Genomic DNA, 15306 nt, shown 5'->3' with positions numbered 1-15306 from the left:
CACCTGCAATTTTAGTCATTATCATGTTTTACATTGAAAGTAGGGATTTAACGATTAATAGGTATCACGGTTGATATCGTTTTTCTGAAAATTGAATCGCAGTACTTTTTTAACCAGCAGAGGACGCTATCCACAAGTGTAGGCGGCGGGCGGAGTCTGCTAATACTTTCTTTCTGGCTGCCTTCTACTCTTAAATATGTTAATAAATGATTCATTACCCCTTTAGCACCGAAAGAATATCTGTAATATTACTTGAATATCTGTAAAAGTCACATTTTTCTATTAGCTCTGTCTGCTAGCATAGCTTCTCTTCTTCACTGCAAGATATCTGCATGCCAACCGACCACTGTGTTACCAGCGCCCTCTGCCGGTCCAAACAAATATGACGTAAATCAGTGCAATCACGGTTTTTTTTTTTTTTAAAGTCCAATTGTTAAGGCACAAAATACATTTTCAGTTGCACTTTTAAAAGAAAAAGAACTATTATGCAGTTTTTGCATTGTTTATTATAGAACCAGAATTTAAATTAATAGGCTTCATTTTCATTTGTATTATTCCTTTATTTATTTCATTCAAGATTTATTTTTAGTTAAATTGCATTGTTTTGAATAGTTTAACAAGGAATTCTTTTGACAATGAAAAATAAAAGGAAAATAGTACAGTATTTTGTCTACAGTCCCATTTTGTAAAATAAATCGTGAAAGAATCGTATCGTGAACCCAGTATCGTGAATCAAATCGTATCGGGAGTTGAGTGAATCATTACATCCCAAATTATAAGTGATCTCTGTAACACTTTTGGTTTTTGTTGTTAAACTTGGTAGACATCATATGACCTACGTCTTCAGCCTACACCTTTTTGGTTCATTAGTTATATGTAATCTGTTAATATAATGAAGAGGTGGGCAATTTTTAACACAGCGGGGGTCGCAATAATGTGTTAGTTTGATCCAAGGGCCACATTAGGTACATTTACTGTATGTCAGCATTTAGAATAATGACCAATCTGAGCATTTCATTTCATTTATTTATTCATTTGAGCAGCATTTTACAAACTTATTTTACAAAATAACAAAACTAAAACAATTGCGCTCAAAAGAAGCTCAAAGAACGTATAAAAACCTACACCTCATCTCTCGTGCAACAATCGTTTATGGTCATACAAAGTGTTCAATTAAGGATTTATCATTTATAGTCATACAAAAATAAATACACCGTACAATAATGAAAAATTATGAGTATTATTTTAAAGTGTCATAGTGTTTTGCTTAATTATTACATTAGTACAGGAAAGAACCAAGAGTTTTTAGAGTAACTTTTATGTGTTTTTCTTTCATTCTGCGTATGTTTATGTATTTTGTGCTTTAGTGTTGTCCTTTTGTGTATTTTTCTTGTGAAATGTATGTCTTTTGGAGTCATATTGTGTATTTGTGTTGTCATTTTGTTAGTTTGTAGTAGTGTGGGTTTGCGGGTTTGTCGTTTTGTGTACTTTTGTTGTTATTTTCTGTCATTTTGTGTATTTTTCTTGTCGTTTTGTGTGGTTTGGAAGGTTATTTTTTTGTACTACTGTTGTCGTTTTTATTCATTTTTGCAGTAGTTTGGTGTGTTTCTGAAGTTGTTTCTGTGTTTCTCTTTTGTCTTTTACTGTATTTTTCTGTAATGTTGTACTTTTTTGGTATATTTTAGTCTGTTATTGTTTTTCTTTCGTGTATTTTGTGTAATTTTGTGCATTTACCTTGGGGGCCACACAAAATGAGAGGCTGCCAGTTGCACATATCTGATATAATGCATCTGTTTAATTAACTGATGAACCAAACAAATAGATGTTTTTTTTTTCTCTAATAAATGATTAAAGTTGCTCAGGTCTTACCCACCTATTTAAAGCAGTCCTGATGCTTGGGTTACCTGCATTTGTATCATTGTAGTCAATAAAAATCCCACTCATTTCAACACTATTTTACATTTTTTACACCAATCTTTCTAAAATTCCAGAAAGCCAAGTTCCAGTTAAGCTCATCAAGGCAATAAAACACCTTTTTTTTCTACTTCCAGATAAACACATACAAATAAATAATAAATTAAAGAAATAAAATCACTATCCTTTAATGCAACACTTATCAAGCTCAACATGAAATAAATAAAAACACTAATGTGCCCACTATTTACCAGTATCCATCAAGCTTTAGTTTATCCTCATGTACAACCACTACAGTTACACTTATTGACTAAGTCTGCGTCCCACTTCCCACTACTAAAGGTTTCAATTAGAAACCGACTTTAAGGCAAAACTGGCCAAATGTAATTAAGAATGTCACAGACTCTATTCTACTACTCTTACCCTGTATTAGCAGTAATTGCAACCTTAGCTAACTGTTGTTTCTCTCTCAGTGCAGTGTTCATTTAGATTTTGTTTTAGTCATAGTCTTTTGACTAAAATGCAACTTAGATTAAGTAAAAATGTAGTCATCAGGACTATTTCAGTTACAGATTACCGTAATTTCCAGACTATAAAGCGCACTGTTTTATTGGCCGCATTACAATAATTTAGCAATTTTCTAAGAATGATCCACACAAATGCTGCAGCATAACATAGGCCGCACCCTATTGGCTGACGAGGGTGCCCTTCAGACAACTCGGCCAATCAGAACGGGCAGGTAGGCGGGCTGCTGTACTCAAGTTAGGTTTCAAAGAAGTGTCCGTGTTTCAACTGATATGTTTCCTTTACTACATGAAGTCATTTCCTCACTGTCCCACGTCTACATATCAGTCCATTTACAGCTTTTTATGGTCACTTTTTACTGGAACCAGACTGATACACCACTTCATCCGCTCTTCTTACCGTGAACTACCGTGGAGTGATCACAGCGAGTCGGACCCTGAGTCAGAATATGGACGCGATCGCTTCTGAACAAATCCAACGTGGTGATTTAACAACTTTATGCTGTTTGTCTTTCTATTACAAACTGGCTGACTTTTACTGCATCCACACTGATGCTACAACGGGCGCTCTCTCTCTCTCTGACAACATTTCTCTGCGTCGTTGCTATGACGAGGCAGTGTGCATCACGACAAAATGAGTGATCAGAATGATTCAGTGCGAGCAACAACGACTTAATGTTAACAATTTCATTGTTCCACCTGGTCTAATGTGACGGAGCTCAATTTTGTGGCGGCATGAAGCTTATAAAACTGAGAAAAATCCACAATTTAGTCGTGTCATTGTTTAAGCCGCAGGATTCAAAGCGTGAGAAAAAAGTCACGGCTTATAGTCCGGAAATTACTGTAGTTTTAGTCAACTAAAATATACAAGATAAGAGTTTATGCATCAATTAGCATTGATCAACCTGATATTAGAGGGCATTAATTAGGGGTGTTGGAAAAAAATCGATTCGACAATATGACGTTGCGCGATTCTCGGATTGATTCAAAATGCATCCATATCGATTTTTTTTTTTTTTTTTTTTGCTCACGTATGCTAGTCCACCCCTGTCCGTATTTGGCCCTTGAACCAACATGAGTTTGACACCCCTGGTTTAGGTTTACCAGTAGGGATGTAACGATTCACTCAACTCCCGATACGATTAGATTCACGATACTGGGTTCACGATACGATTTTCTCATGATTTATTTTACAAAATGGGAATGTTGACAAATGACTGAAAAATATTCCTTTATTTTTTTGGGGAAAATACTGTACTATTTTCCTTTTATTTTTCATTGTCGAAAGAGTCCCTTGATAAACTATTCAAAATGATGCAATTTAACTAAAAATAAATCTTGAATGAAATAAATAAAGGAATAATACAAATGAAGAAGAAACCTATTAATTTAAATTCTGGTTCTATAGTAAACAATTCAAAACTGCATAATAGTTCTTTTTCTTTTTAAAAGTGCAACTGAAAATGTATTTTGTGCCTTAACAATTGGACTTAAAAAAAAAAAAAAAAAGTCATTTTACTGTATTTACGTCAGATATTTGTTTAGACCAGCGGAGGGCGCTATTAACCCAGTGGTCGGTTGGCATGCAGTTATTCCACCAGTGAAGAAGAGAAGCTATGCTAGCAGACAGAGCTAATAGAAAAATGTGACTTTTACAGATATTCACGTAATATTACAGATGTTCTTTCGGTGCTAAAGGGGTAATGAATCATTTATGAGCATGTTTAACAGTAAATGGCGGCCAGAAAGAAAATAGTAGCAGATTCCGCCCGTCACGTCCGCTTCTGGAAGGATTAATATATAGCGCCCTCTGCTGTTTAAAAAAAGTACTGCAATTCAATTTTCAGAGCATCGATGTGAACCGTGGTATTTATGAATCGATTTTTAACTGCCTTACGATTAATCGTTACATCCCTATTTACCAGTAGATCTTTGCTAACACTTCAATGTACTCTATTCACTTCTATAAACGCAAGAATAACATACTCAACTACTGGCTCCGACCCCTGTGATCCACTGACTTACAATCAGATCCACTCGTCTACACTTATTCTCTTTCTTCTCTTCACAGTCAGACAAAGAAAACCTTCATCTGCCTACATCCATCACAAGGTCATCATATGCTAGAGCCTTTTATGGTTAATACAGAGCTTAAGGAGGGACACACACAAGAGGAGCCAACGATCCTTCAGCTTAAAGTTCCCAGTTCACCCACAATGCAACATTAAGCCCTGAAAACAAAACCAGCAACCTGTGTAATGTTGGATGTACATGTGTTGAATTTGTTGAGTCCTCATTTAAATGAGATTTGAAAAATGATTTCAAACCAAACATCAACATGATGAGAATTATCTGACAATCTGGTGATGACAGAAGCTGCAGAGCTACAGTAGATACAGTAGTAGAAAAGTATCTAGTGCAACAGTGCCATCTGGTGGAGAACATCAACTATTAAACAGAGCCGTGTTTCTCTAACATGTACCCCTTAGCCAGGGTTGGGCTCAATTACATTCAATTACAATTACAGTTAACAGCATTTTTTTCCAATTACAATTAAATTAACAATATTCTTTATCCTCAGAAATTCAATTACAATTATGTTCTCAATTACTAAAGTTCAATTACAATCACAATTACTTAGCCTGGAATAAATAACCTAATAAAAAAATAAACCTTCATCTCTTATAATAACTGGTACTAAATCAGCTGTAAAATACACTAAAATCACATATATATCAACTAATTTATTGACTACCTTGTTAGGCTTCATAATCAATGAAAATATAGGTTTTAATATTTTTGGCGTGGACGTCTGAGCCTTTAATGTGTCATTATACTTAGATTTACATCTTTTTTCCAATGGTAAAATGTGGGAAAGATTGATATAAAACACATTTTAATAATTATTAACTACCGTACATATGTGTCGTTACATAGAACTGTAACATTGTTCCCCAATTTTGTGTTACATCATAATTGACAATTCATGTTGGGTGTGGGATACATATGTATGTGTATATACGTATATATGCATATGTGTGTATCCAGAAAATGAAGAGTCCGTCCTTAAGACTGCTCTACTGTAAAGTGCCTTGAGATACCATTGGTTATGATTTGGCGCTATACAAATAAAGATTGATTGATTGATTGAATTTTTATAGAATTTTCATGGCAATTATAATTACAAAGTCAATTATCTAAACTCAACTACAATTTAATTACAATTACGGCAGCAACCGATTTTTTTTTTAATTGCAATTGCAACATAATTGTCATCTACACGCTTACAATTATAATCGACCCCAACCCTGTCCTTAGCCTTTATTTCTAATCACACGTACCCATTAGCTCAGGTTATATATGATTTATTTGTGCGTCTAAACTGTTTACTGTCTCTCGTCCATTATTAACCTCAAATTTAGGTCTTTTTATTCATTTATTTCTGATGTTTTGCTCATTTTAGAATTTGAATTTCACTTTTTGGTGTATTTTTAAAGAGTTGTACCACAAATTATAATTGATGGATGAGAAAAAATAAGTCTGTGTGCATGTAAAAAAAAAATGTATAATGTTAAAAAAAAATATGTTTCTGTGGACCTCCTAAGAGGTAAATGATGGGATTTTATTTACAGCGCACGACCTGAGCCCTGGTGGAAGTTTCCCCGTCACAGGTAGAGACTTCCTTAATTACCCACCACAAACTTTTCAGCACAAACTTTTTAATTGCATTTTGATTAAGTGCCTTGATGTCCATTAATCTAAGTATTACGTTTGTTGCACTTGCTGGAAAATTAAATGATTCATGCGTCTGATTAATTTCCGGTTAAGATCCTGGACAGATGTCTACATTTTACTCATGTTTTTATTATTTCGTTTTCTGTAATGAATCATGGAAGAGAGGAAATGTATCTATTTTTTTATTTTTTTTGTTCTAGATCCGCCCCTGCTGACACCACACATAATAAAAGTGAACTAAAAGAGGAATCAGCAAAAGCCCGTAAATACTGATCAGTGAATAAGTTGCTTCTCGTCTGTTCCAATGCTTGCGGACACGCTGCCGTGAATTTGTGCTGACTCATGCTTCATGCAGCAGATATGTAGTAGGAGGCGAGCAGATGGAGAAAAAAACGACCGCACTCACCCTCCGTCATGGACTCCGGCAAAGCAGAGGTTGGCGGCCCAAAGGAGAGTGAGGCAGAGTGTGTGGGTGGACTGGGGTCCATACTGGGGAAAATAAAGTCAGGGGTCAAATTAAATAACTTTTATCAAACAAAATCACAATATATGCATCATAGATCAATAAATCAAACATCATTTACTCCAACAAAAAAGGAAAAAGAGGAAAAAATGTTGCTTCAAAGTTTGTTTTCATCTCCAACGTAAACACTCTGCTTGTTGACATTTTGTGCATTGCATTGTGGGATGTGGAGTCCCGTAATCTGATGCATAGAAGTGCTTATTCTTACTGTGATTTCATGTTTTTCTGCCCCCAACAAGGATGACAGTGATACCTCTGACACAAATTTTGTTCTCGTTCAGGGGCCAAATACAGACCAGTTTAAGCTTAATGCTGCAGTATGTAGAATCTTCCCTCCGCTCCGTTTCGAAACCAAAACTTAGCCTCCCTTACCGGTATCTTTTGTGAAGTGTTAGTGCCTTTAAACTGTTGCTTCTCCACCTCGGTCTGTCTTTTTCTGTTTGCTTTGTTGTGTAACTGTTGCATCTAATGCCGCGATGAAGACATTTGCTGGAATGTCCGTCATTACACTTTTACAATCAATGGTACGTGAATGTGCCTGAGTTCAGTCGAGCAGCCAATAGTAACGCCCAAAACAGCCCATGGAGCCCACGTGTTTGTAGAAAGATCTCTGATTGGCTGACATCCAGCGTCACGCTCCTGGATTTCTAAACTTAATTTACAGGAGAAAGAGAATAGATTCACTGTGCACTCAAAACACATTGGATTACAATATGCTCAAAGATGATTATGGATTTTTGATCAAATGATGCCAAAAAAACTTACATACTGCAGTATTAAGTGGGCCACATATTTTAGGAGGGGGAAAAAAGGAAAATCAATATTAATGTGCCTTGGTTTGCACTTGTAAATCATACATAGATGATAAAGAATGTACGTATATCAGTCCCTGCAGGATCTGCAGGGACTGATATAGGGACAAAACAGGGACAACTTCTTTTCATGTTCAAATCAAGATCATTTCCATCATCATCATCATCATCATGATTATAAAACCCCGTATTTTTAATGCATATTTTGGAATGGTTTGATTGTCATCAAAGCTGTGGTTCATTATTACATCACTTACTTAAACGTAAGCTCCGACCTGCCACTCTCACAGTTCTCCACTGACTGGCACTGAACAGGGAAGGCAGCGGAATCCTCCACAGAACTCACTGGATTCAAATGAAGAAAAAATGATTCAATCAAATAAAAGTTAAACATTCTGATAATTCTTTTTTTTTCTGCTTTATTACCTGGCTGAGGATCCGCAGGACTCAGTGGGATGAGAATATTTGAGTTGCTGTTCTCCACCATGGCCTGTAGGGGGCTCCACGTGGAGACGCTGGATAAACTGCCCACCACCACCCTGCAAATTAAGTGAAGTAGAGATCAAGATAGACATGGGCAACAGGTGGCCCGGGGGCTACATGCGGCCCTCGGTCTAATTCTGTGCGGCTCCTCAAGACAAATCCACAAAAAATTGTATGTCAAGAAATTGGAAGTAATATGAAGCCCAACAAAAACACACAAAATGAAGCAACAACATAAAAAAACAAAGACAAAACACAAAAACATCGAGAGATCCCGTAGCATGTCCCGCGCCTCCTGTGCGGCAAGTTGCTTCCAAAGCAGTCGACGCTAGAGTTGGGACTGTTGAACTTTTGCCAGAATTCGCGGCACGTCGACGATCAGGAGCTTTCTTCAACTATGACGTAGTGACGCATTTCACGGCAGGACTGTAGGACTAGGAAGACACCAGGAAGGCAACACAACTACAAAGGAGGACAAGTTCATAGTCGCGGTCTGTGCTCGCTCCGAGCTGTATAACCCAGCGGACTATGCCAAAACGCGCTCAATGCGCTCTCTTCCCAACTTGTTTGGACGCGCGTCCTCGGTGACAAGCATCTGATTCATTGAGCACAAGCGTTTAACTAGGCGTGATTTTGACACCCGAAAAGCGTGCAGTCTGAACGGAGCATTAGAGGTTAGGGTAACAAACGGTTATGCTGCGTTCACACCGGATGCGTCACGAAATGTCCGTACGTCCAGATTACACACAAAGTCAATGGATAGATGCGTCCGAGATGCAAAATCTTTCCTGTGCGGTGGTGCGGTGAGCTCCGCATGTCAAGTGCGTTGGCCATGCGAGCGCGCTCCCGATTTTACGCATATCTGCACCTCCGCAAGAGTTGAAAATATTGAACTCCTGCGACCATTTTGCATGACGAAAGCCAATCAGAGTCATTGTTGACGATGACGTCAACACAGACACCGGTCTGTTCACCCATTCAACCATGGAGTAGAAGCTGTGTGTGACCACCTGGAGCTGTATGACATGGCGACCGGGCTAGGAAGGATTTGGTGTGGAGGAAAATCAGCGAGGAGGTGGTAGTAGCAGGTAAAAGTTCCCTCTGTAGCACTGAGCTAGGATAGCATTAGAAGCTAATCACACCGGCTTTTTTCACTGGTGGTTTATGTTTGTGAGAGGAGAAAAAGGAGCGCAGCTCCTCGCTTCAGCAAGCTGTGAAACTCACTGAGTTGGATGTGTCGCTGGTGGGCAGGGATTCGCTTCAGATGTGCGTATGAAGCGAATGGGGACATTTTTTGATCCTGCAGACCCTGTGCTACGTTTCGTACGGCAGATGCGTCCGGTGCCGCAGAAGACACATTTGGTGTGAACGCAGCATTAGGGTTAGGCCGGTAAAATACAATACTTAATGACAGTCTTCATGACACATTATTAATGCTAATGACAGTGTCATGTCATTATTGTAATTAATTACCGATTACAATAATAATCGACCCGACTCTGCTAATATGAACTAAAGTGTGTATTTCTCACTCACTGATCAGAAAGTCTCCTCCTCTCCTCTGGGGTTTGTGCTCCAGGTTTGTACATCTCCTCCTCTTCCTCCTCCTCCTCCTCCTCTTCGTTGTCCACACTCTTAGTGTTTGGCAGAGAGGGAGCAGCTATGGGGGGGGTTCTGGAGGCATGAGGCGACCCCACCCAGCTCATTATACCCGACTCCGTCTTGCCATTGTGGGACGGGGAGTGTGAGAAGCCCGGCTCCAGTGGGTCCACGCCTTCCTCCACACTGCTCTGAGTCGGAGCGGTGAGACACTTCCTCATCTCTGGCATCTTCTGAGACGCATCTTCTCCCTCCTCCTCATCCTCTGCTCCTCCATCCAGGTCATCATCGAACGAGATGATGTTTGTGATCTTCTTCTTCCTCCGTCGCTCTTTCCTCAGCCCAGAGTCTGAGAGAAACAAGTCAGAGAAACCACTTAAACCACTTAAAACCGCACTCTGCATCTTTCACTTGACAGTTGATCTATTAGCAGTAAGATTTCTAATGGCCAAGCAGCACTAATGTTAGTAAATCTGGGCTCCGTCGACTGTTCTGGTTTGATGTTTAAAAAAGTTGTTATGTGAAGTTCATGCAAAAATTAGGAATATTTGGTCACACTTTATTTGAAGTTTTATACATAAGGCTGACATTACGCTTTCATTATCTGTCATTAGCAAGAATAAGGTGTCATGAAGGCAATCATTAATCTGTGTACCCTTCGTTCTTTGGTTATTTAGTTTTAAAAACCAAATTAAAAAATGGAAAAAAATTATTGTTGTTTTTTGTTTTTTTTTTATTTAAAACCAGAAACAGGAAAACAGAATTTTTTTTTTAAAAAAGCAGCGTTTTTCTGTTTTAAATGAAATCTGGTTCCGTGTGTGTGATATTTGGATATTTACAGAGAAACTAGGATGAGAGCTTCATGTTTTAATCTCGCCACACAGAGGAGACACATAGATGGACTTTTATTCTGCTGCGTTTGACAAAAATGATCTTGTATCATGTTGTGTACCTCACACTAGACCAAGACCGGTCTCGACTATTACAACACCACCTCATACTGATGGCAGAGGTGTAATTTGTGTGTCGATGATGTTTCGTTAAAGAGTTATTGATGCTGGAAGTCCGAATTTGTGAATATCAGCCAACTTTACCGAACAGTGTTACGGTCCAAATAGTATCCAGATAAACTGGTGACTGGTCGGACTTTTGCTCCTGGTCCGGACATAAAAAGAAGCAACGCATAAGTCACATTACTGGTGAATTGAAACTTTATCAATACTTAAATAAATCAAAACCAAAATAATTGAAGTTACGTAAACCATGCACATGATATGTGGAACCAGAGGTGGTGTAATGAATCTATTGGTGCTCCTCGTTTCTTGTGATCAACTTCCATGTGTGTTGACGGCAGCTGTTAGCGGTATTTATAACGTGCAAAATAAACATATTACTGCCCTCAAAAAAAACTGTAATTATTTTTTCAAAAGTGTAGTTCTAATGTCTATTGTTCCTCACAGTCGATAGTCAGTCACCAGTTTATTTGGATACTATTTGCACTGTAGAAAAATGCCGCTTATCTATTTTTTGGTTTTTCTGTATTTCTGTTTGGTTTAAAAATCAGTAACACAAAATAACCACACTGTTTATTTGTTATTTTGATATGGTTTTAAAACGAAAGGTACACGTATTGTCATTAAGTGTTGTTTACTAAATCATGACACTTTTTGCTCATTTATGACATCTTTGGAGCTTTGCTGGCATTTTTTGGGTTAGGTGAAGGGATCTAGTAGGAGTAGGATTAGGGAGGGCTGGAAATTTCATGGGCATGGGCCACAGGAACCCCTTCTCCCTCCCTATAAGAGTAAATTAAAGTAATACAATTAAAAATAAAATAAAATAAATAAAGAAACAAAGTTAAAAAAAAACGTCTCAATAAATCAGGTCCAGGACTCAATAAAAGAGGTGGAGGCCTACAGTTTACTGAGAGATTAAAAACCAGATTAACACCCCATCAAATTAAAATATCGTATTATAAATAATTAAGATTTAAATGCTAAACAAGGATGTGCAAATGGGGCGTAGGGAGGTTGGGGCTAAGGAAGGTTAGGGTTAGGGAAAAATGGGTAGGCTGTAAGTACCTAGGTGATCAAGGGTTAGGGGTTAGGGTAACGAACGACACTTAATGACAGCCTTCATGAAATTTGAAATGTATTTGTGGAAAGCCCCTTGAGATGTAACATCTCATTTTGGAGGGGGACCAAGGACATGACACCTTATTTATGCTAATGACAGGTGTCATGTCATAATAATGACAGTGCAAAATCAGCCTTTATGTATAAAACAACCAGTAAAGTGTCACCAAATGCCAGAGTAAAATTTAAGTTTTTAGACTCTGTTTTTGCATTCTATTTGCAGAGTGGAACTTTATGTACTTTAAATTAAAAATTATTCATGCTTTTTTTTTATTATTATATTTTAATATTCCTATTCAGTAAGTACAGTATGTTAAGAATAACTGCAACTGCAATGTTTTTGGTACGAGTATCTTTTTCCCCTTTTCAAAATATATCAACCACTTAATATGTGTTATGATATATTTATAACATTCATATTTCAATATGTAAGTAATATTACAATATTATGGTAAATATTATTGGTATCGCTATCGTGATATCGTGATATCACAGGGGTGTCAAACTGAGGGGCCAAATATGGACCAGTTTGATCACAACTGGGTTGCAGATTTTAAATGTGGGAAAAAACAATTCTAACATCAATTGTGCCCCAGTTTTTAATATCCGACCCAGCCAGATCTTCACTTCAAAAATTATTGATTTTGCAAACAATTTTTGTGTAATTTAAAGGAACTTTGTGGCATTGTTTGTGAGAAATTGCAAGATTTGTGGCAAACCTGAAAGTTCTTTCCACAATTTGCAATTAAAAATGATGGCATTCATGTGATAGAAACAAAGGAAAAATGCAAGCCCTTAATAATATTATAGAGTTTCATGAAACTGGTAAATTTGAGATATCTACAACTGATTTTACACAATAATTCATGTTTTTTTCTGTCATTTTTATGGTCTCCTTTGGGCTAAATGGGATACTCTAAAGGACCGGATGTGGCCCCCGGGCCTTGAGTTTGATACATGTGGTCAATGTGTAATGTGAACTCATCGTCCCACCTCTTGTTCTACTGCAACAACTCCCCACCAGTAATCACCCAATCACCACTCAGTATGCAAATGAGCATAAAATGAGCCTGATTAAATCAGTTGATTAAAGCGGTACAACTTTAAGGGACGAGTGAAGCTCAGTTAAATTTGTATCTCGGCGTGAGAAACTAAATAATTAAACAAATAAAAAAAAACAAAGAATGTGAAGATGAATAGTATCTTTTTGTTCCATCAACCAGGAAATGTTGTGCTTGTCTTTTTATAGTGTGAGCCTGTGAAAGTGTTTCTTAATCACAGAAGCACAAAGATATGATATAAGCCCATTCTCGCTAGTAAAAAAAAAAAAAAAAAAAATTAGGAAAAGTAAGATAACAATAATAATAATAATAATAATAATAATAAATCAAAGTCATAATTATGAGATACTAAGTAAGTTTTACTTTTCCTAGTTTTTTGTTTTGCTGGCGGGAATGGGCTTCCATATATTCGAGGTTAAAAAAAAAAAAAAAAGTTATTTTTAAAAAAATATATTTTCCCACCAGTTTTTTTTGGCGTTCGTCCTTGTGGGTTACCGTAGCGCGATGTGAGCCAGCCTCCTCTATGTTTACATTTGTTTACCCTTTGAGCATGTTTAATGTTTTATTCGCACTATGCTGAGATGCTAAGGGAAGACTTTATTATAATTCTTTTAATTGTAATGTTATATGTTATAAAATATGTAGTTATCTGATTTCTTAATCTGAAAATTGAAGCTACTGTGAAGGCGCTGTTGCACTTTTGCTTAAACCTGGGTTAAAGCTTGAAATAGTTAAAATTATTTTGGGATTGTTCTATACATTTCACTCTTGAGGACAATCACAGCAATAAAGTTGCACTTTTGACAATATATCTGATGTCTGCAGTCATTTTTGAGTGCATTGAAGAAAAAAAAAAAATCGAATCGAAACTCAAATTTTTCTTTAAAAAAAATCAGAATTTTTTTTTTTTGGGCCAAATCGCCCAGCCCTACTTTGTCGTGTTTGTTAACTCAGTTTGTCTGAGAAAATCCTTAGGGATATATATATATATATATATATATATATATATATATATATATATGATAGTTATATACAGTATATATATGGTATTTTTGAGGGTATTGTTATTGGGTTCATGTTTCTTATATAAGATATATAATTGTAATTATAGTTTTTATTTTATTATTATTATTGTTATTAATAGAAGTCTGTGGGGGAGATGTATAGACTATATCAGCTGATGTTATATAATAATGATCTAACAGAAGCAACCAATATTTCTACGCAGGAAGATACCTATTAAAACTAATATAGTTGCAAAGCTTCAGAATAAAATAAATAAATAAATAAAAGTTTATAGTTGAGTTTGCCTCCTGCATTAATACGCTGCAGGACTACAAGCACATGAGCCTGAGTTCAAACAACGTTTTAAATTTCCATATTACAGTTTTGCTGGTGTCACAGATATAAAATGTTTTTGATCATCTTAGCAAATATTTTTAATTTATTATCAAAGGGTATGAGATGTGCTAACCAGCATTAAGGAGCCTTTGAGTCATCACACTGTGAGATCTCTCAGGATGTCGACTCCTCACCTTAAGGCCAAACTTGTAAATGTGTGTGTAGCACTTTGAAAAGTTGGGTTTGCACTGCTAGGGAATCATCCAGAGAAATGACATATGTATTTCCTTTTTTTTAATGAATGCTGTTCATAGTGTCACTTTTATCTTTATTCAATGGAAAATTGATCCACTGTCATCTAATTCCGTTAAAACTATGTATAATGAACTTCTTTTTTAATTATTTGAGTTGACTGAAATGACAATATTTAGAAAAACGGTGTCACTTTTATCTTACTGAAATGAAAAATCAATGCATTTTAATCTAATTATGTTAAAACTATCATAATAATACATTTTATTTGGAAAATCAGCACCTTTCCGGTCACCCAAGGTCACTTTCCAGTGCATAATAAAACCACAACAGTGCATAGTATAAAAACTACAATAAAAGTGAAGCCAAAACAGTATAAAAACTACAATAAAAGTGAAGCCAAAACAGTATAAAAACTACAATAAAAGTGAAGCCAAAACAGTATAAAAACTACAATAAAAGTGAAGCCAAAACAGTATAAAAACTACAATAAAAGTGAAGCCAAAACAGTATAAAAACTACAATAAAAGTGAAGCCAAAACAGTATAAAAACTATAATAAAAGTGAAGCTAAAACACAGAAACAGGGCAGAGGTGGTCAGGTGGGAAATGCTGTTTTATGTATAATGAACTTCTTTTTTAATTATTTGAGTTGATTGAAAAAACAATGTTTTCAGAAATTGTGTCAGTTTTATCTTTCTGCCATGCAAAATTGATGCATTTTAACCTAATGATGTTAAAACTATTGATATTGATATACTGTTTTATTGTGAACAAATGCAATAATGCAAAAAAAAAACAATATTACAATAAATAAAATATGTGATGCAGATGGCTTCCCTCCAGAAAAAAAAACAAACCAAACCCAAACAATTACATATATTACTGAATGCTAAAGCTGAACGATTAATTGCATTTGCGATATTAT

General features: G+C 36.3%; 1 protein-coding gene across 3 annotated transcripts in view; it reads right to left on the bottom strand.

Moving 5' to 3' along the window:
* The window catches only part of snx29 (sorting nexin 29), a 228497-nt gene that overhangs the window by 201312 nt on the left and 11879 nt on the right, over window positions 1-15306 (bottom strand). For all 3 annotated transcript variants that reach the window (XM_028477028.1, XM_028477029.1, XM_028477030.1), the window contains exons 8-11: window positions 9528-9939; window positions 7935-8047; window positions 7766-7853; window positions 6580-6662 (exon numbers count right to left, since the gene is read on the bottom strand). In XM_028477028.1, the coding sequence (XP_028332829.1) occupies window positions 6580-6662; window positions 7766-7853; window positions 7935-8047; window positions 9528-9939 (696 nt within the window). The remainder of the gene's footprint in view (window positions 1-6579; window positions 6663-7765; window positions 7854-7934; window positions 8048-9527; window positions 9940-15306) is intronic.

Source organism: Gouania willdenowi, chromosome 19 (assembly GCF_900634775.1).
Source record: "Gouania willdenowi chromosome 19, fGouWil2.1, whole genome shotgun sequence".
Lineage (NCBI taxonomy): Eukaryota > Metazoa > Chordata > Actinopteri > Blenniiformes > Gobiesocidae > Gouania > Gouania willdenowi.
This window is presented reverse-complemented; position numbering and strand designations above follow the sequence as displayed.